Source organism: Opisthorchis viverrini (assembly GCF_000715545.1).
Source record: "Opisthorchis viverrini unplaced genomic scaffold opera_v5_86, whole genome shotgun sequence".
NCBI lineage: Eukaryota > Metazoa > Platyhelminthes > Trematoda > Opisthorchiida > Opisthorchiidae > Opisthorchis > Opisthorchis viverrini.
Window position 1 is genome coordinate 84,028 of NW_008751742.1, and position 22,675 is coordinate 106,702.

The 22,675-nt window shown below is 44.4% G+C and overlaps 1 protein-coding gene across 1 annotated transcript; it reads right to left on the bottom strand.

Annotated features, from left to right (window-relative positions):
- Positions 1-1,165: 1,165 nt before the first annotated feature.
- Positions 1,166-21,941, bottom strand: T265_04883 (hypothetical protein; the record flags this gene model as incomplete). The annotated part of the gene is made up of 5 exons (XM_009169743.1): positions 1,166-1,905; positions 6,885-7,288; positions 8,931-9,054; positions 14,781-14,935; positions 21,805-21,941. The coding sequence occupies 5 exons, from the start codon at positions 21,833-21,835 to the stop codon at positions 1,558-1,560; spliced, it is 1,062 nt and encodes a 353-aa protein (XP_009168007.1).
- Between the last annotated feature and the right edge of the window lie 734 nt (positions 21,942-22,675).

Sequence of the window (22,675 nt, forward strand, 5' to 3'; positions counted from 1 at the left end):
GGGTTCGAACCATGGGGTTTCCAAGCCGTAAGTTCGCGCTATCTCGAGCAATAAGGTGTAACAAGGAAATAACTTCATATTAGGGATAAAAACAACCGTGCAATAGGCGAAGAGAGTCCCGGAATGGACAGTAAATTCGTGTGTCCGCGCCAAGTTCCTCTGTAAATCACGTTGTTGCACAAACAGTCTTATCCATATCCACAAGATGTTTTCCTGAATCCGCCTCCTAGTTTCCACTGTTGTCCAATCGATTAAATACGGAATCATCGAGGTTTCAGAATACAGAAAATGACCCCCTAACCAGGATGGCGAGAAGACAGTTTACATACGAAGCAAGTATCTTTGCCTGGTTCCTTCCCCTCCAAGCCTCCATCTTCAGTTTATTACTTCGTTTTTAACAAAATATGCAGTTTTGGTGAACAGTCAGCCAATGTAGGCCCCAGTGATTTTAGCTCGGAGGGAATCTATGCAATGCTGGACTTGTTCGGAGGGAAGGACTGGAGGAGCCCGAAATCAATTTTACTATGACTCGAACAACGGATCAACCAAAGAAACCTTTCGCCAGACTAAAAGTTCTTTACTAGGACAGCAAATTTCTGCATGGACAAGACAAGACCACAATTAGAGGCCAAAACAGATAAGCACTGCTCGGCTTAGCTTCCACCTGAGAGAATGGCGCATCTCATTTGGAAGTTTGGAGACAAGAAGATGAACAATCGATTTACGCAAAAGGCTAGCGATCCTTCTCATTTTTAAAGACAACAATATTAATTGCATATTCCGAGAGGCTCCCCTTCTGGAGAACTTCTAGACATCCTCCAGAGTCTGTCTAAGTAAACAATAAAATGGACCCCTGTACTACAGGACAATATCGTTGATAGAAGACCGTTTAAGGCACGCTTTTGTAGCTTTATGTGAACACGGACCAACTGGGGTTTGACTGAACAGCCAATCCACAAGATTTACAGCAAGTGAAGATTTGTAACGTTGGGCGATATTCTCCTAAATTAACCTTGGAAACTCGTTTGCTTAGTCGCTACAGCCGTAACAAGAGATGATAGGATTAAAACAAGGAAGGCGACGAATCAGCTCTTCAAACGGCTATGGGGCCGAGATCTCCGCACCAACCCGATGGACAATAATAAAGAGAAAATGTCGTGTACGTCGGGGCATCTCAACGATTGGCCATAACTGTTTTACTTAAAATGGATCAACTGTTATGTGTTCATATCGCCTGTGATAGTATCTATGGTACTGAAAAAACGTTAAGAGAAAACAAAAAGGTTAATAAAAATAGCAGGTCTTTGTTTCGCTATGGAAACTTGCAATTAAATAAGATATCTAGGGTTTATAGGTCGCTTCACATGAGCAAATCACAGTACCATCAGAGAGATAAATAGATAAAAAACAAATAGCTACAGGAAAGAGAAACATAAAGTGAACTACATCTACTGCAAGGTACAGACCAACGCAGTGAAAGGTCCGACTGGTAGATGAAAGATCCTCAACATATATTGGAAACACCCTGGTTCAACGAGCACCACTGCCTGTATGCCATCAGAACTTGTTTGTCTTTCTTATCATTGCTGGATTCATTCTGTGGACACTATGATACAGGTAGGGTGGAAGAAGGTCTGTATTGAATGGCAATGAAACCAGCTGTGCGAGCGGTTGGAAAAGTTTGTCCAACGATTGCAGCTCATGCCATTGGTAACCATGCCCCGGTGTGGGGAGAAATCGAGCCAGGTGAATGACGCGGAGGGTGACAAGGAGACCGTCCGCTTGGTTGGGGTCGTTCGGCGGCGATCTGGGCGTGACAGCCACGCCTAAAACAGAAATATTCTCCGTATCCCAGGAGTGAGTCAGGTTGGCGGTCGTAGTATTGAGGTCAGTTGAAAACAAGCTCTAAAAAGTAAATCAATAAAAACGTGCATCTCAAGCTTTCCTTGCACTCGTTGATTCAGAGTGTAGTCGCGTCATCAGTAAGACCCTCGACAGATGGCTAAGCTACGCGGTGCGAAAAAGCAGCAGCAGAATGTGAGGATTTATTCAATATAAAATGACCAAACAACACAATCACGTTGGAGAAAGACGCGCAGACTGTGTTTGGGGGTTTAGGAGCTCTTATCTAGGTAAATAACGTGAAGAACATAGGTAAACTCGACAAAAAAAACGGAAAACCCACACCCTTCGACAGGTTCACTGCCATAGCAGGCGAAAATCAGCCGCGTGATAGACGAGCTCACAATGCTTCACTGGTTGAACCGGCTTGATTAAGCACTACAAAAGCGTATGACTCACAGAGCCGTTGCCGGCCAATCGTATGCTCCAAAACGCTCCTGTATTCGGTTCGGCGTCAGCAATACACAATTCGGCATTTCCGTCGACCTCCATACACATGATAACGGAACCTCAATGTCAAAGTTTTGAATTTCTGCTTGTAACATGCATTTCTCGTAGCCTAATGAGGGAAAAAGCTATGGCAGCTGATGCCATTGTACGATCTGCGCACGGGTTGTAGCTGATGAAGAAAGGGACCGTGCCAAACTCGAGTCTAATTGGAGAGATTATTGGGGCGATTATCCACGTGCAAGATGGGAGGGACTGCAGGTGGAGCTAGGAAGTAACGAAAGACTACAACTGACAGAAAGACTTCATATACGGAACGTGAGCCATAATTGTGAAGTTCACTGTTCCACACCGTCGCACCGACAAGTAGAAAATTAAATTCAGATGTTTAACTTATAAGCAGCTAACCCTAAAAAAAACATGCTGTAATGGTGCGCCTAAAAAGATTTTAGCATAATTGCTATGAGGTTGGCAAAAAATGTGACCAGGTGACGATCGAAACTAGGCGCGAAGATAATGATATAAATCACTGGTTCGTATAGTGTGAATGGAACACAAACGGTGGTATTGTGGGTAGAGAAGTTGGCATTAAACCCTGGGGAATCCATCTGCGGAGAGAGCGAGTATAATCAATTGATACAAGCACGAGTGGTACAGATAGGGGTTGTTTCAGCAGAAAAAATATTTTTGATATGCGCGGACCCCCCCCCCCCCACGAGTCAGTGACGAACAGCACAAAGTCCTGATTGTTGCCGACTGTCATTTGGTGTACAGAAAGCGACTGATAAATATTCGTCTCGGAAATCTGATGAAAAGAGTCACAAGACATATGCTTTTTTTCTTCAAATTCGATTAAAGAAACACTTGTCAATTTCCAAAATGGCCGGAAACCGGGTGATCTATAGTACACCAAGCAGTCCTACGGGGAAACAGGGAGCTTGGATACTTCCTAAAAAGAAGCATCATACAAATCTTGAAGGGCTAGGACAGTCTTCGGTTTCACGGGAAATTCTGTGAACAACAGGTCGACAACTCAGGTTAGCAGAAAATGAAAGACTGGAACCATACAAATTTCAAAGAAGCGTAGTGAGTGTAATTTAGATAGCAACAATTAAGAGAAAAGTTCACATGCGAGCGAACGCTGTCCTTCGGCCCGAACTTCCCACTATTGTGTCCTCCTCTAGACTGAAAGCCGATGATAAGAGGAAGCTAGAACAAAAGTCAACTTGTGCAAATATATTAGTTAGTTGGTCACTCAAGTTATCCAGACATGGCCAATATCGACCGAAGTATGGCAGCGAAGTATAAAAGCCATTACCAGCAAACTCAACTGCGCTGATAATTGCCATCTTCCTGGATGGTGACCCCGAGACGGGCCACATCAATGGTTAGAGACATTGTCAGACATGGCTCAGTCGCACCCTCGATGGCGCTCGTTTATCCAAGCTGTCGCCTTCAATGCATAGCTCCTTTCCCAACCCCCCACTTAACAGTCCACTGACAGTGCTGCATTTAGGTAGCAATTCATCAGCTCCCGCCTCCAATGCGTGGCACACCTATCCCACCTCCCCGAATCATCGGTGAACGAAACTGTGGCAGCTACAACCACTGCACGACAAGTACGCGGTTCTTACAGCTGACAATGATGATGATTATTATTGTCCAGACGGCCAGGTGGATACGACAACTCCTGGACCTGCGGAGAACACTGGCCGAAACACGTACTCATGTTTGACCTTGATATGTATTGCATAGTATCAGCTTGATGGCTGGCAAGGTTACCTGTATTAGGTTCAATAACCCAAAACTGTTCGCGAAGAGAGCTTATTACTGTCCCTCGACAAACCGACTGAATCACATGACCACAAATGTTTGACTGAATCGTATCCACCGTCAAAGGTCAGTACGTGCAGTCACTGGAAGCCTTCCAGTTACTTCACTTTTCGCTTAGTTTATAAACGGCACATATCATATATTTATTCGCGGAAGCTTAGTACAATTAGCAGGCCTGTGTGATTCATTACTCATAGAAATCCCAAGTTATACAATTTTTTCTTCATCACGTGATGGTGATGAAACATCATCCGTTACCGGATCACGTAGACAGCATAACGAAGAACGGTGGCGCTGCATCCCAAACGATGGTCAATCACACTGCTGATCAGCTGGTTGTGACCGACTGGTATAGAGACCAACTACTAACCGCAAGACCACGTGAGATTCCCACTGCCAATAATTCCTAACAAAGATATAACTGTTCTAAAGCAGTTCTAAAGCAATTCTTGGTTTCACCTGTACGATGAGATCTCAACCGCATTGTTAAGCCTGATGACCATGCAGAATGAGTCCAATCCAAAACCAAGATGATTCGTTCATGAGACTCAATCTTCCCAGAAAATTCCGGCAGGATAGTAAACTTTGCTGGTAAGTCAGTAATAAGTTAACCGCCACTTGTTAAACACGGGTGGGCTCTGCTGACCCACACAAATCACGTTGACCAAGTCACCATCATCTTTAGCTGTAAAACCACGTACAAGTTTTACAGTGGTTGTAGCTGCCACAGTTTCGTTCGCCGATCATCTGGGAAGATGGGAGTGGATAGCTAGGCACTGGAGGCAGTAGCTAGGTGACCCCAGATTCACCATCTTCTTTGGCGAAGTTTTGATACAAACCATCTCATCCTGGTAGCTCCTAACGTCTTAGGATGGGTTATTTCGTGTTTTGCCACCTTATGTATGCACTATTGTGTGATCGGAATCAGTTTGTTCGCTCCAGAGGGAACCGCCGCCTTGAATAGCGGCTCTCCGTTAGTGGTGGCGATCCGCCAGATTACATAGTTGAAAATTCGTGCTGGTCAACGCACAAATGGAGCAGTTATTCTCCGTTGTCTGTGTGACCAGTATCGACTCTGATTCTACCGTCCAAATGAGCCTTCTTATCATTTGCAAAGGTGACAACGTCAGTGCTCCTGCTTAAGTATGAGCCTGGATAAATCTGGACAGAGTTAATCCTCCTCAGGGTCAGAACTGCAGCCCATCGGGGCATAAGCCGGCATTACAGAGAGACACCGCTTTTTATGTCCAATGGCACTGAGCCTGATTCAGCTGTATAATCGAACAGCGCAAACATCCGTTCACTGAAATTCAATTGGGCAGGGTGGGAGGAGATTTGGAAGACACTGGTGAAAAAAAACTGTGGAGAAATGGTACTTTCCGGTTGCTCTGGTCGAGGAAAATGGTTCAATTGAGGAACCCGACCTTCAACCGTTGACCCAAAAGTGCGACTCGCAAAGCAGTGGGAAAAGGAAGGATTTTGTTCGGGGAGCTTATCCCCAGACTGAGAAGTTTGACCCGTAAGGCAGTAGGGACCCTGTCCGGAGCTAATAATCCTATAGCCTGACGAGCTCCGTAGGGGAGGGGACCGAATTACCCCAAGGGCGCAGGAAATAAGGCATAGACTTCTCACTCCTGATGCTTCTGAGCATAGCAGATGAGCTCGGAGCCGCATCCGTCTCATGATAAGGTTTACTCACCTTTCGACCACACTGCGCAACTTACCTGCAGTCACGGTCAACTACTGAGTGATCGGAGTGTGTAGCCTTCAACCGTTGACCCAAAAGTGCGACTCGCAAAGCAGTGGGAAAAGGAAGGATTTTGTTCGGGGAGCTTATCCCCAGACTGAGAAGTTTGACCCGTAAGGCAGTAGGGACCCTGTCCGGAGCTAATAATCCTATAGCCTGACGAGCTCCGTAGGGGAGGGGACCGAATTACCCCAAGGGCGCAGGAAATAAGGCATAGACTTCTCACTCCTGATGCTTCTGAGCATAGCAGATGAGCTCGGAGCCGCATCCGTCTCATGATAAGGTTTACTCACCTTTCGACCACACTGCGCAACTTACCTGCAGTCACGGTCAACTACTGAGTGATCTGTGTGTGTAGTTTTATGGTCGACATTTTCTAACCCGTCCTTCCTCGGAGGGAGAGCAGCGATGTTACTTCCATAAATACGGGCATGATGGTCGCCTGGGGGAATAATCTGGCTGCCCTAACAATTCTGTCGCATAGGACGACACGACTTTACCACCAGATAGCTTTGTACTGAGAGTGTTCGTAAATGTGCTTTCGCCGCTCTTACTTTGACCGCTTCCCTTCCTGGGATAGTTAAGCCTCACGGAGGCTAATTTCTTAAAATGTAGCCCAAATGATCATGGTGCTACTGAAGCTCGACTAGCACAGCGTTAGCCGAGTAACTGGTACGAAGCACTAATCTCTAGACAAAAGACGGGACGTGAAATAAGGGTGCCTGTAACGTTCCACGTGTACAGTAGCTGATATATCCCCGAATTTTCACATGTACGTTCGTATGAATCGACCAATTTAGGTTGTGAGCTTGCAAAGGCTAACAGTAAACCCTAGTCCCTAGTTTAGGCACACGGTTCCTGTTGCTATAATTGTGCCCAGGGATTGCCAGTAGTATGTATTAATGCTTTACAACAAACATGTGTGCGAAATGCGATAAAGCGAGTAAACACTGACCTGGATGAACTTATCAATCATTTCCACTGGATGACCACCATTCAGACGAAAGGCTGGAAGTCGAGAGCCTGACAACAACAAGTGGGTTGGCGAGGCAGAGGAATGAGAATCTGTTTTACCAGCCCAAACAATGGCTAACTGATAGAGAATGCAGTGGATACAGGAGGTAAGTGTGTACGATAGATCAGGGGAGGACCGGTTGGCGGATAAGTACCGCAGACCTGCCTCAATCATGTGCAGAACAGCAGCACGAAGGACAAAACTGGAACCCTCGGAGTGGCTGCGATTGGCTGAAGATTCATTACGCCGGTTTTGCACCCAAGCCCTTTCGGCCTCCCGAATCTGGTCAAGGGAGAACCATCCAGCTCCAAGGGACTCTGAATCCGCACTGGCCTTGAGAAAACCTCAATTTAAAAAAAACCACAGAAACATTTTGACAACCGCGTGAACCGCACGGTAAGCAAGATATATGGAAACAAAGCTTCAACACTGGGATCGCTTGGTAAGTGAAAACCAGAAAGCCAAACTGAAGTATAGAGTGAGTTAATCCCATCCGGAACATTGTGCGCCAAACCGTCATAGATCTGCTTTTCTTCGCCACTGATTCTGCGTTGGCAATTTAAATTTGGCGGGAAGATAAATAAGTCATTAATGATGCATTTATTATTGAGCGAGGCGGCAACAGTGTACAGTGCATAACATGCCTGGGTGGTGTAAAAGTGATAGAAAGTCACTTCAACGAGAAGTCCAGAACGGACGGCGTTTCTCAAGCACCGAATGCTGTACAGTGCATAACATGCCTGGGTGGTGTAAAAGTGATAGAAAGTCACTTCAACGAGAAGTCCAGAACGGACGGCGTTTCTCAAGCAACACACCGAATGCATTATATATGTGTACATATATATATATATATATATATATATATATCCTTCTTCGAACGTCAGCAGTGGCACTGACATTCCGTCAAAAGGAACCTTACGATGAACCACAGACACTCCCAGAATGAACCTGAGAGGTATGGGGCAAACGTTTTAGCACAATGAGAAGCTACTCATCTGGGGAATACAACGAGTATGAGTTGCTGAAATGAGAATACATGTTCAATGGTTCATAGTCTCCTGTACACCCTTGAGTGGGGATAATGGCATTTTCACAGTGCGAGATGCTAGCGAAACCGATCCACACTGTTGAGGGACATTCTCGGGTCCGTCAACGCAGCAATTTGTTGGAAAACCGGACCAATCAGGTGCGCAATCATAAAGATTCTACGTTTGCAAAGAGGGTAGGATAAAAACTAAAATCTTGGATACGCGAAGCAGAAGATACAGTTTCAAGGAATGTCTTGAAATTTTCTCAAATTGGCAACCCAGTCTGTTAGCCAAAGCTCATGTGTCAAAGTAAGGACGGTGCCGAGCAATTAATTCTTCGACCGTTTATCAAACTGTTCAGAATAGGCTGGAGCTTATCACTTGGATGTCGTGAGATAAAATTTGCAGTTCCTCTGTATAAAGCGACTGACCAATGGGAAATATTGGAATGTAAGCCACTCTATAACCTACAGTCATTTTTTTGGCTATCAGGTGCGCAGAAGATGAAAGTAGACTTGGTGGTAATTATTGCCTAGCCTCTGAAGAGCACCCGGAAACGAATTTCGATGATTCGCAACCCAGAAAGCCTAGCACGTGAACTTGGTTCAGTATGAACACAACGAGTCCTGGATATATGGATAATTACTCACAGAAAACTGCTGTGGTGAAGGAACTCTGCACTAAGAAACTAGGTGCCTCTCCCCTGTCAATATCTCTTATTGAGCGGTTTCACTATAGTTCAAGTCCACTTTTAGGCAGGAAAACGTTCTCGGCTCAAACACGTTCACAGCTGTGACTGATACTTGACAAGAATTTGCATAGCAGAGGTGGGTTCGAACGCAGATGAGGTTATGGTGTTGAGGTACTGAGGATAAAATGTATACGCCTATGAATGTCAGGATAGAATAATGCAAATAATGCGAATGGAAATCAGATGAAACTAAGAAGAGCAACCTACCTCCAACCACATCGCCCAAGAACGTGACCGATATCCAAAAAGGACCATTAATTTCAACAAGAACACACCTTCGTGGTTCAAATACTAGACCCGACTCTTCCAGTACCTCTCGCCGAACGCCGTCCTGTTTCAGAAACACAAAAGCGAATTTTGAAAGTGTAATAGAGTGAATAACATTAAAATGCTTAGCTGTGTAACAGTCAACCTCTGAGAAAAGTACGAGTTCATAGTTCGATTCTTTAGGCATTTCCAGGTGAGGTGGAACATCATTATCATACCTGTGGTCGGCAAGCACGGTCATTTTCTTTCGAAGATTCCGTAAAAAGCGAAAACACGGCCCTCCTTCTTCTCCAGTGAAGACCATTCTACTTCAGACAGCATCTATGTTGCGCTGCAACGGTTCGTAGTTCTGTCATGCCCTACATGGTCCAATACCTCATTAACAGCGCTTTTGTGATGGACAGTCTGAAGTAGTGGATCCTTTCAGCGTAGAAGTCACTTGTCGAATCATATTTCTGTATGTTCCCTCCTATTCACGGCTTTATGGTACGGCTATACAAGTCTGCTGTAAATTTTTATTCCGAAATAAACATCACGGATGACTGGAGGTTTTCCAGACATGAACTTGGAACAGGATAAAGGTCAAGAAAAAGCGTAGTGTCGTCGGTAATGGATGGGTCTCAGCGGACACCAACACCCTGAGCGCGTGATATGTGTGTGTGAGAGAACGACCAAACAGAATCCGGTCTGGTCAGTTGAATTTCACAAATGCACCATAAAAAACGACGGACCGCCGACCCAAAAGTGTGTTCAGACAAGCCATGCTGTAGGGCTGAACTATCACACCAGCCCCCGGCCTTGGAAAAGCTAGAAGTGATTATCTAATGACAATTTTGCTATTAAGCATTCCACATTAAAATGATACATGAAAGTTGCCTTTGGAATTCATCGAGCCTGATTACTGTGTAGAGAAGTAGCTAAGCTAATTGCGAGATGGTGGATAGGACAAATTCACAATCCAGGTACACGAGCGAGAGTGATTTGCATTGGCTGAGAGCTTAGTCGAAGATATACGTAGAATAGAGCTCGTTGAAATATGTCATAATTTCAATGCGAGTCGATGAGAATTAGGCTAGAATGTAGGATAAGGCATGACTGTCAATACCTTCTTAAGGCACGACTTCTTCTTCGTCATAGTAGAATACTTTGTCGCGATAAGTCATCTTGTCTACGTTATTCACGCTTGGCTAGGTAGGTATTCAACCGTACTGACCTGCATGACCGGGGCTGACGACCTGTTCTGTTACAGACACGCAACGGCGTAAGATGTCTGTCTATTTAGGACGAGTTGGAAACCACTTCTCAGCAAATCCACAAATAGTTTTTAAAAGACCCGAACTCGATCAATTCATTTCAGAAAGTGTGTGATTTGGTTCATACTAGTCGTCTCTCGCATGAAGAAATAACTCCTGCTCATCGAGAGGATATTTTGGTTTCCACTGAAAGTGCTTCCTGGAGAAGCGGAGTACCATATTGTGAAAAGACCGGTTTCCATTACGTATGTATGATACAGAAATTAAGAAATTAGGTGCGAAACGTTTGGAACCAACCTGACTGTCCACATCCTAATACGGAGAACGTACCAACCTCATGCTAAACACTTTGCCAGTAATGAGGACCACAAAACACCCGAACATAATAACATATCGTATTAACATCCCAAACATGGTTTCTTGACCGAAAGATCCTCCCAGGAGGTACCAAATTTACCTATTGTAGTTAACCCGCAATTAACCTGGAATCAACGGCTCCCGATAGGTTGGCAACGCACTGTGATAAAATGCGAAGTCCTCTTCATTGAGAGTGGCATCAACATTTCAGTGACGTGCAAACTACCGAAGGTGCTTGTGTGACCCGGTACCTTCCGATCCACCTGAAGTACAATGCAGATACGACCGGATGTGGTTGCGTAGGGAAATGCGAGCCAAACCGGTGTTTATTCAACAAACATCAAAACCAAACAAAAGTGATGCAAGTTGCGGTAATCAGAAGCTTTCATATATGTACAATATAAAGTACAATATTTTCAGTTGCTACAGTTTGTTGGACGACCTTCAAGAGTGCGGCGATCAAAATGAACAAAAGGAGGGAAACTGACAGCTGCTGTCGCATGTATCTTACTTGATTGATCGAGGGAGTCGCGCTACTATTACCATAAAAGTAGTCTGAATAATAAAACAAAATACAGTGCAAGTCACAACCTAATAGAGGGGCGGAAGCCTTAAACTTGACCTTCGCCACTTTATCACAGCGGAACAGTCAGTTCAACATCGCTGCCCAAGAGATCTATTACAGTGTGGAGCTACCGACCTTATACCACTCGCCTTACATGCGTACTGGAATCCAGAGGAGCGCCCTTCCGCGCAGGAAAATCCGCGAAATTTTCGCGGTTTTATCAGAACAGACGACTTGAGGCAGCGGTAAGACTGAAATCGAAAAATTCAGGGACTCTATGAACTTTAAACTGTAGCAACCGAGGCAAATCCACCTGCAAATGGAACTCTTACGTCGACAATCGTTTCGGTTGAAGACATCGATCACCAAACTGCTTTACTTTCAACAAGAAGGTAATGTAGGGCACGAAGGTAAGGTATAAGAACGAACCTCAACAGACAGCCTGCAGAAGATTCTAGATCATCTGAACGAAACACGGAGGGAACAGGATAGTTTTAAGTGTGCATCCTTAAAGTGTCAATAGGAGTCTGATACTGGCTCAGCAATTAAAATTTTGGGAACAAGATGAAATGAGTAGACGAACTCAGCACCTACCCTAAGCAACTGGAGGACAAGAGAAGCTGCTGCTAAGGAGACCAATCACGAAGTTAGCGTAACAATCACTTGTCGGGAATTTCATAAAGAAATCTAGTAAGAGAGGGTAATCATAGATGGGAACAGTCATACCAACCTCTGACGGATGAGTGACCTGGCAACCATGTGCCCCTGACTAAAATTAGGTAATAAGTGAATTTTGGTTGAAAATTGTGTTGCCACTGTAGTTCACGGTTTCTGCGAAACCCCATTTAAGAAACGGCTAGAATGAAATAAATCTGCCGACTCATTTTTTTTGAAAATTGGGTCCTCGGTGCCAGGTATAATCCATCGGCAATCGAATAGAAAACGAACACTGAATGAGTGGTTGACAATCTCATTAGTGACCTTGGCCATATTTCGCTCGCCGAACGAAGTGAAAGGGACAGGGTTCCGTAAATCCGAAACCAAAATCAGACACGAAGAACAATTACCAATAAGTGGCTGGACATATTTCACAGTATTTGCTCAAAGTGTGCTACAAGAGCAGAACGATTTTACCACCCGAGAAAATTGCTTAAGTCTCTCCGAAATAAGCTTTTCAGTCAATAAGACTAAGAAATCGAGAGTGTGGATGCGTACGGTGCTAGTCATTATCGGAAGGAGGAAAAATCAAGCAATAGTGCTGCGATAAAGCATCACACTTCCATAGGAAAACTGCTTACATGAGAAAATGTACCTTCGCAAAATCTAGCAGTAGATTACTCGAGTTAACCAAGGGTCTGGGTTACTGGATCAAGCCGTTTACCTCAAATCGTGTTTAGTACAAAGAGATTGCACTGTGCTTATACAGGGACCTAGTCGTAATGAAAGCCAATTGAGTGAATATAACGTCTTGTTTATTGAAGCTACTTGGGTGAAAGTAACAACCAGAAAAACAATACAGAAGAAATAACTCGAAGTGGAGAATAGGGTGCGCTACACATTGACGATGCTCCTGTTGCTAACATCGCCAGTGTTTTCCGACTACTAATGAGATTCCCTACGACATCGACTGAATCCATGTGCTACGATGCTCGTGACCCGTTCCGTCACTTCCTTCGTGTGCGAGTGTCTACTTCTCGGAAAGGCTTAGTTTGCTTTGAAAAAATTCCTCAATATCGGGCACAGTCAGTTCGTTGAATACCAAACCATCCAAACGGTGCCGGACCTGCAAGTGTTAAGCGGTACTCATTGTTGTGCTGTTTGGAAGTATGGATAAACTTGCGTCACCAGGCCGCGATCGTACGATCGGATGATACGAATAAATACACTATACTCTCCTGCCAAACTCCACTCGTGGACAGTTTTGAAGGATTTCCAAAGGGAGATGAGTTTACCCACTACGCAATATTTGTAAAACAACAAAAACTGGGTGACAGTCACCGAGAACAGTGCGACCACATTGTCCAGGATCAGATAGCCACCTCGGTTATTGGTATTCCTCCATTCCAGACTCTTTTCCAATCACAAAAAGGAACACACATAGGCCAAAACTGATCGGTGAGGAACACCCAGCTGATTCGTTTGTTAGTCATCAGCGCGATTTCACGACGAAGCTGTCGTAGTAAGCAACAAACAACAATAGTCCCAGTAATGAAAATGAACAAGAGCGGGTATCCCGCGAGATGATTATTCATGAAGTAGGAAAATAAAATACCCCTATAAACGGACCGTGAGCGTATCCGAAGGGAAGTTGAGCAAACAAATCAGACACATGAAGATGATCTGTTTGCTACTGGATTGAACGTAGCCCTCCCGAAAAGGTGGGAAATTGCTATACGAGATGGCGAACTACGATCCAAATCGGAGGTCACACATCGTCAAAAACAATACAGAGTACACAATTGATGATGTGGGGCAACAAAACGAAGATAAAACTGGGTCCATTTTCTGCCACGGTATAAACTTCCATATTTTTCATAAAGTTGAGGTTAGAGAAAATGTGAAATTCGGTGCACAAGGTAGGTGCGCAGTTGATGAAAGCCAAAACGATACCATGTCAGCAAGTTATTCTTAAATTTCCTCCACCTCCACAGAGCAGTTAATTTATCGTAACAACAGCTCAGAGAGAGGAGCATTTGCGTAGCAGTATGGATCCAAAAGCTTGTATACAAATGCGGGAATTAAGACTTCCAGCAGAGCATGCATGTATGTATCTGAACTCTTCAGTGCGTGAGATTCCAGGATGTGGTGGACATTATGACTCAGGTTACTTCTGGCAAAAGTGAAATAATAATCGTCCAACAAGTCTACTCATCATTTGTCGCATCCGTTCCATCCACACAGCCCGATTCGTTTCAGTCGGTCCCACACTAAGCCCGCAAGGGCCGTTGCTTAGGAAGTACAGTGAATGTGACGCAAGGACCTCATAGAAGATGGCCAAAATACAGGAAACCAGAATCAATGCATTGCTCGAAGATGTTTCTTGGGTTATATCAATGTCAGCAGTCAGAGGGAGGAGGAAGTGTGTTTCGCACAGCTGATCTCATCATGTAATTTTCCACCAACGAGTCGTTAACTTTGCCATCACGCACTGGCTACTGACGTTAATACGTAAGTATAAGACCATCAACTGATCAGTTCTAGTTTCACAATGTACAAAAGTTTTAAAAAAGATTCACTTCTCAAGTGGTAACGGAATACCTTATTCCACATGAATGTCATATTGCAATATTATGGACAGAACCTTCGAAACTCTTTGTCGGCTTGTTATATGACGAATAGGCGCACCCGGGGACCATGGAGGTGTCATAGAACACTTGGTTCACAGAAAAGACATCAATTAAAAAGGCGGCCTCGTTAGGAGTTTATTGTGGATCCTAATTTTTTTACAGAACAAATCTCTTGTTAAGGCGATAAAAAAAGTTGCGTCCCGGCAGCGACTTACATGTTCGGGCACTTAAAACTGGCATTCCCTCAAAAAAACATCTAAATATCAGGATGACACATGGTTCGTCACAGCAAACAGAGGAAATCCAGGTTGAAGATGAAACCACTCACCAGAAGTGTTTCATTCACCTCTAGACGCCCAGCAGGAAGGAAATAGAGCCCACGACAGGAATTCTTAGCTTCTTGAATAAGCAGGACCTTGTCTGCGCGTATAACCAAGCCCACAACAATGACACAGAGATTCTCCTTGACCCGAGGATGATAGGCTGAAGGCAAATGGGGAGAAGCAAATCAAATAGGCAGAATTTAAGATGAAATGACACGGAATTCGTGGTCAAAATTGGTCGTATAACCGACTAGCAGTGACCAGAAGAAACGTTCAGGGTAGTGGATCATTATAATCAGGGGCAAAACAGATAACTATTTTCCACACTGTGAGCGTCTTTAAACAACTTTTAGTAAAGATGTGACCCAGTCCTTAGCATGAAACCCATCAATAATTTTAACGGCAAAAGCAGATTTGTTTAAAACACGTTTATACGAGCTCCTGCTCGCGTTTTCTTGTACTGAATGCCGATATCGGCAGCGAAGGAGAGGCACAGATCAATGAATGATCAATTGTGGCGTCTCAAATTGTTGGTAGTCCCTAGCGTCTTTCGAAATGCTTCCAAATTCACGGCACCCCAGAGCTTCTGTAGAGAATGTCTTATTCACTGCTTTGTCAAGCTGAAAGTGGGCGACGGCCACTATCACCGGTTGATAGAGCATTGTCTGTCTAAGAGAGTTGGTGAACTTTGACTTTCACCCATCCCTAGATGCGCATGAAGCGCACCAGACCACCACCCGTAGACATATGATCAATGGTGCGCTAGACGGATACATAACCCCACCTAGAAGGCGAATAAACCGAAAAATTAGTCATTGGCTCCGAATATTTCGAGTTACGGCTCCTCAAGCCATTCTTCAACCTTACAGATGGGATACTTCAGTCATAAAATTCGGAGTCTACTTTGTTTCGTTTCGACAACGGGTACTACTCTGTCCATAGACAAATATGACAGCACAACAAAGATTCGTGGAAGTCTAAACAAAAAGCAACTCAAACATCACATACTTCACCATTTCATCTCATCAGACACTGTAAAGGGTGGTCCATCATATGTTCTGAGAATCGCATTTGTCCACGTTAACGTTCAAATACACTGTGAGGGAGGTTGGCCAAGAGGACCAACTACTCCGCAGTTTGGACAATAAGTCGAAATCTGTCGGGTACGTGTTTTTATTATTACACGGAGTATGTATTTTAAAATCGCAGGCGTTGGGTGTTGCCCTGAAGACTCAGTTGCACCCGTTCTAGCGATGGCACTGCGGAAACTAGGCCACATCAATACACACGAATCGGCAGCAAACTATGCACCACCAGTAAGTGAGGTTATAAAGAGCATAAAGAGTAACTAGAAACTGAAATGGGAACTTATAACGGTGCTTATTCGCCATTCCAGGCACGTGCACCAATTGGTTGTAGCGCAATTTCTTCCTCTGTGTTCAATGGAAAAGAATCTTGATGATCCACAAGGATGTGATACAATGAGAAGTGATAATCGTGAACGGCTAAGTTTAATCATTGATCACCGTCTGTGTGTGGAAAGCTTTGATGCTCCATGTCGTAATTGACACCTTGCACTTGCTATCTGAAGCCAGCCAGTGAACATGGATCGATCCTTTTTTCGGTTAGTCATCAATTGTGTGGTTTCATCCAAGACTGCCACCCCTATTGAAACAACTGAGAGTATTCAGATCACGAAATATAGTGCACAAAGGTGTTTTTGTGAAAAGACACCAAGTGAGCCGAGATGACATAACGAAATCAGTACAGCCGATGGCCTTGGAAAGAATCCAGAATAATGCCGTCGCCATTCAGTGCAAACCATTGACCTATCAGGCTTGCTCTAGGCTGTTGAAGCCAGTGTTTTTGGAAGCGGTGGGTCTCCACAGAACCCGTCAACTGCTATAGCTTCATCGTACAATTCCACTTGAGTGGCCCCATAAACGCCTATGATTTAAACGTCAACGTCCGAAAAAAAACAGGAAAGATAGACAGCCATGACTCAGCGCGCGAATCAAAAGGGACTCGTTTTGGCTATCGGTAGCAGTCATCTTTTCCACTTACTTTGATCAGACAGCTATTGGTGTGCACAGGTTAGCGAGAAGACACACGAGCTCGAAATAGTGTTGACTAAGAAGCGCTACCGTTGGACTAATCCCAGGAAAGAATAGCTTGGATCTCTACCAACTCGAGACTTATGAACAACACTTAACGAAGGCTCCCTCAATCCGCCTAACCGGAATGAGGTTTCGCTGACTGTTGTAATGTGAAAAAGTATAAAGTTGCTAGCGAAGATGGGCTACGACTTCTATTGTCCGGAGTTGAGGTCACACAGCAACTTGAAGGAACCTTTTTCGAATACATGGAAATCGGACGATTTCCGTCACATTAGTGGACATCTCGGCTAACAAAAAGTGCTGGCGCACTGACTGATCAAACCATCGTAGGGCTAGCCTGCGATCGGTCGCTTCGGGGATTTCGGAAGCAGTGACTATTCGTGGACTTGTGCCCCTTTGGGAAATACGATGGCAATGAACCGCCAGGTTTTCGAAGTATCGACCAAACCTTCACAGTTAGACAAATCTTCCGGCACCCCCACACGTACAGACAACTGATTGGTCCCGTCTTCCCTAGTAGTTATGCAGTTTCCGATTCACTGAACAAGGCGCTGTGGTAGTACTTGTGGGAAATATATAAAAACCCACAAGTCATCGTACAGCTGCATACTGGTCTATAGACAGTCAACTCCATGGTGAAATGGGCCAAGGACTTCCCATCTCGCCGCTTCTGCTAGCTTTCATCCTCGCTAGAATCAAAATGTTGCTATTGAACTGCTTTCCGGGATTTAACCTCATGGTCTGGATCAAAATGACGGAACTGCCCTATCGGAGAGCCAATTCAGATGGGTACAACTGGACCACTGAGCCTCATAGTGCAAACAAAACTGGTACTAGGGACGCACCTGGCTAATTAGCGCTAGATACTATCCAGCTAGGTCTGGACAATGATGGTTACGGAAAGTCAATTCTGCCACCGTAATAAGCTTGACAATTCGGAATGAGTGGAGCGTTCGTGCGGATCATTTGCAGACGGATACACAAAATAAACAGAATGCAACGGGACATTAAATGGACACTAAAACAACAAAGTACAATGCAACACAACGTATGTGGAGTAAGTATGAAATGGCAATGAAAAACAACGTCTAGTCTGGCAACCAAACTGCGACCCACGTCCAAGAATCCATTTTCGACCTTTTTAGGTTACCGCAGTAGGCACAAGTAAATATTTGCTCACAGCATATGCAGACAAGTGTCTGGTGGTCAGCACCACACATCAGACACAACCTAGCGACACACGTATGGGCAGCATCATTCAGCTTGATCGATACAACGATGATCAAGAAAGTCACTTCTAACATCATTGTAGGCTTAAAGATCCGGAATACCCAGGGCACTAAGGCAGATCTCTGTTGATACAGGTAGGAACAGCCTACCGGTTGAATTCGATGGTGTCCGATTCAGACGGACTCGGGCTGCGTTCGCATGGCGCTCGACAGTTCGCCACTATTCAACTTGATTCCTTTCACGTGACGATGATCACCGAAATCACATTTAACATCATCGTACACGGAATCGCTCGATGTGATGGTGTATTTTCGTAGTTTTACGTCTGCGCGACGATGGTCACGAAAGATCACTTCTACCACTGCAGCAGGCTTAGCTATCTCGTAATCTTGTAAACCCAAGGCGAATCTGGTACACTTCCTTCGTCCACCGATGTTTAACCCACTACTCACTATATCCGATGTAGGCCAAATAATCCAACGCAACCAGCATAAGCACGACCGCGGTCACGGCAGATCCAGCTGGTTCGGTCTCCAGGTCCAATAACTCCGATGATGCACATGAGTCATGCAGGCTTTAGAACGCTGCCTGAACTGATAAACTCCAGTTCACATCGCTTTTCTCTATGACGTTCTGTTTTGTGGTTCCACATCCCCATTTCATGATATCCACGTCACCAGCTTTGGACTTCAAACGAAAGTATACAGGTACCAAAGCTTTTGTCTACCAGGGTTTCGTTTCTTTGTGTTCAAATGGTCATAAAGAAGTTGCTTTGGAATCCTGTTCTGCCCATTCAGAGAACATATCCCAGCCACCGCAGACTGTTGAATATGGTCGTGGCGGACAGTTGTAGTTTGAAATAATACAGCTGAGAGTCAAGGGTTCTCGTAAAGTCTGTGAGCAGAGGACAGAGAAGCTGGAAAAGTGCGCCGGATTCTTAATGAAGCTGTTGTGCTGCAAATATCACGCTCATAGTGTTATGACCAGCATGGAATCCTCACGTGCTCATCGGTCAACTCAGCCATCAAACGGTTGAGTAGCGCCCCTGCCAGATGATGTCTTGCTTTCTCTTCCTTCATAGAGTGGAGTAATTATAGCAACCTTGAATTCTGATGGCAGTTCACCTTGCAGGATCATGCGCGTCAGTTGGGGAACAGCATTCTCCAGACTCCGATCACCATACTCGAACATCCCTGCTACAAGCATTTCTTCTCCGGTTGCATTTCACCAAATGCATGTTCCCTTGAAGCATCTCTTCGATAGTCGGAAGAAGGTACAGGGACGATTTCCTTTTATCCAGACAGCGTGTACACTACAGTGCAGTCGGTACTCATCGGTCGGTTCAATAGTTTGGTGAAGTGCTTGGCCTTATATTGAACGTTTCCGAAGATAAGGTTCTGTTTCAGCCCCATGTCAGCATCCAGAAGATAGCTTTCAGACCTCGATCCCGTATCTCCACGGTTCCGTTGCAAACGAAGCAGTGCGTCCTAAATGATGGTTATCGGCCTAAACCAGCGCTGTTCGAAAGTTCCACGGGTCAAATGTTAACGGCTCCTTGAAACACCGTGATCACGTTCAGTTTGCTTGGAAAGGGGAGAATTAAGGACAAGCTTTCATACTACCAGTATAAGCCCAGTCTAGGGAACAGGGTGTGACCGCCTGGTCTCAGACGACCGTACCTTACACTGGCGACAAAGTCTCCGAGTTTTCATTCAGGGGAGAAATATTTGTATTATTTCAAAAATAGTTCGCTAGTTCTGCTTCGGTCACGACCAATTACGCAGCGGGTTGGGTCAAACTTTAAGACTACCTTTCATCGATCACCTCACTTTTGAGTGGAAGAACAGCGGTGCACGCCTAACTAAACGGTAGACAAGGTTGCTCTAACTGAGCCCTATGCAGCGGCAGAACGACCACTCGGGTGGAAGATCCGGAAAATCGAATGAACGAAGGGGGTACCGTTTCGCCTGTCTCTAATCAGACTAGCAAGCTTCTGATTTAGGTAAGAAAATCACTTTTTTGCTACCGTCGTGGCCTTGTTGGAAGCTTTCTCTGGAAAGCAATACTGCTCCTGTAAAAATACGATTCCGTTGACCAGATTTAGCGATATTTCTCATTCAGCTGGATTGCAAGGACCGTTAAGACCATGGGTTGAATGAAAGACAGCCTATGGAGCGAATCCTTTACTGGCTTTGTCAGACAACAATATTTCACTAATGGCTCTGAGACTGTAATTTTACGCTACCAATTTACGTCAGGGACACAATGTGATATATATATATATATATATATATATATATATATATATATACGCAAACGACGGTCATCTTTTATTGGCATAACATGTCACTTGCAAGTGTCCAGGTGAAGATGAATGTAACTAGGTAAGTGAAAATGAAGAGATATGAAATGGTGAAAATGGGTGGTGTATCCGTCCTCGGTAGGCCTGGCCAGCTCAACATTTTGGATACGTGGATGCAATGAAAAGAGAGCTTCAGTTTACCCAACTCTTTGGGTGTTGGGATAGCGCATGTTGCATAACCCTACTTCCCATCGTCAATACTACCAGGTCATATTACACCGTGTGGCGAGTTACCGAATATGAATACGCCAGGCTCTATGACACACTAAGTCGACCCAAAAGGAGCCAACTATTGCTGCAGGGCAGTGTGACGTAACGATCACGATACCAGCAGGTTGTTACTCGAGCATCTGCTGGTGAACCTGAGTTAGTGAAAAGGGGCATCGCCATTGTTTTCCCTGTGGGGAAAAATTAACTACTCCGAAACCCGAAACTCCGAAAATTAATCCTGTTTTGTTCTGGGGGAGTCGAGACTCCAAAATCGATCGCATTGGGAAAATTGCATGTAAAAGTTATCCTGAGAAATTTGTCTTCCCTTTGAATGGTTTACAAGTGTAAGTGAAAAGCGCCGCACTATGTCGGCAACAATACTGTGAAAAAGTAGGTGAATTAAAACCCTGTTTCAGACCAAATTACATAACATGTATTCAGGAGAGGAACAACGCGCTCATACATGGTTGTATAGAGGAAATGGGCAAAAAACTAGAAACCACTGGGACAAAATGAAAATGATTTCCCGGATCCACCGACTCCCTAGTGAGCGTCGCAAGAGCTTATTGAACTTATCAAACCTCTACTCTCAAAAGCGGGAAGTACTTCCAATATACTTGTATTGTGCAATTCTATATTTCTGTACACTTCTGTATACCTCCGTACTTTTCTATCCTTCGAATATTATTATACTAACATTCTTTCAATACACTTCTACTCACTGATAATTGATCAGGTGGCTATTGATTTGTTCGCCGAGCTTAACGATTGATTTGCAGACGTTTTGTCAACTTTCGAGAAAATATCATCAGTGCATTGTTGGGTGGGTTACCAGTGAACGCATCCGAGCTACCGAAATTCCGAAACTTCTAAATAGTTACTTCCATGGATCAGTCTATGAGCAGAAAATAATCGTTAAAACAGCATACTGTATTAATCAGGTCACTCTACCCTATATTTACCGACACCAAGTGTCTCAGAAGTGATGGTGGAACCCTGGGCAACAACACTGACAGTAAATACTCGAGGTGCACGCGCTAGTTACAGGGAAAACCTCTCGCACACATGCAATTATTACTTATGGACCACAAATCCCCACTAGCGTCTCACCTCTGGAGGGCAAGGAGACGTCGTAGTCCATCAAAGACAGGACGATGATTTTGGATTACGAGAGCGTAAAGTGCTGCCCATTCTATCATTCACGATTGTGAGAATAGCTTCTGGATTACGGATGGCTGCCTGTATACATATCTGAAAAAGTGAAAGAGTTGGGTATATAAATAGTTTGAAATTAAAAGTGACATGACATCACAGCATGGTACTACCGCAAGGCGCCCTTATGCGACACACACGGTAAACAGTATGAGTAAAAACATGCTATAACTGAAGGCATTTCATCTACACAACCCGTCTACCTTGGCAAAATCACACCATACTAAGAGTAAGTACCTCATAAGTCCGTTCACCGGGACTGACAGCTATTAAGATGAACTGGCTTCAGTCGCCAGAGCTTCCCATTCACCAATGTCAGCACTCATGAGCACTTCAACATCTAACTTTAATAGTGATAACATCGTAACATCGATCTTTAAATCCCGAGAGTCGATTTATTAAATTATCATTATCGTTATCAGTTTAGAATGAGTAAAACAGTAGACCACTCTTGCTGATATATTGGAATAGCTTCTGTCTGTATGGAGCGTTGATTCAGTTCGCTTTGGTCTGGTTACTAGTTAACATCATGTACTAATCGTTCTTTATTCGCTGATGCTAGAGGGTGGGGCAGTCATGCAGAGAAAATGAGGGTTCGCACTGGATCAAACTGCATAATCCTGGTATACACGAGAAAGCTTGCAGATTTGATTGATGGCGCCACCATGATCCGCAGTACACAATGGCTATTGTCAACAGCAAATATCATAAAGACTGGGTACATCCTTTGCTTAACTATGTTCACCCAGTGAAGTGTAGGTCCAGCTTT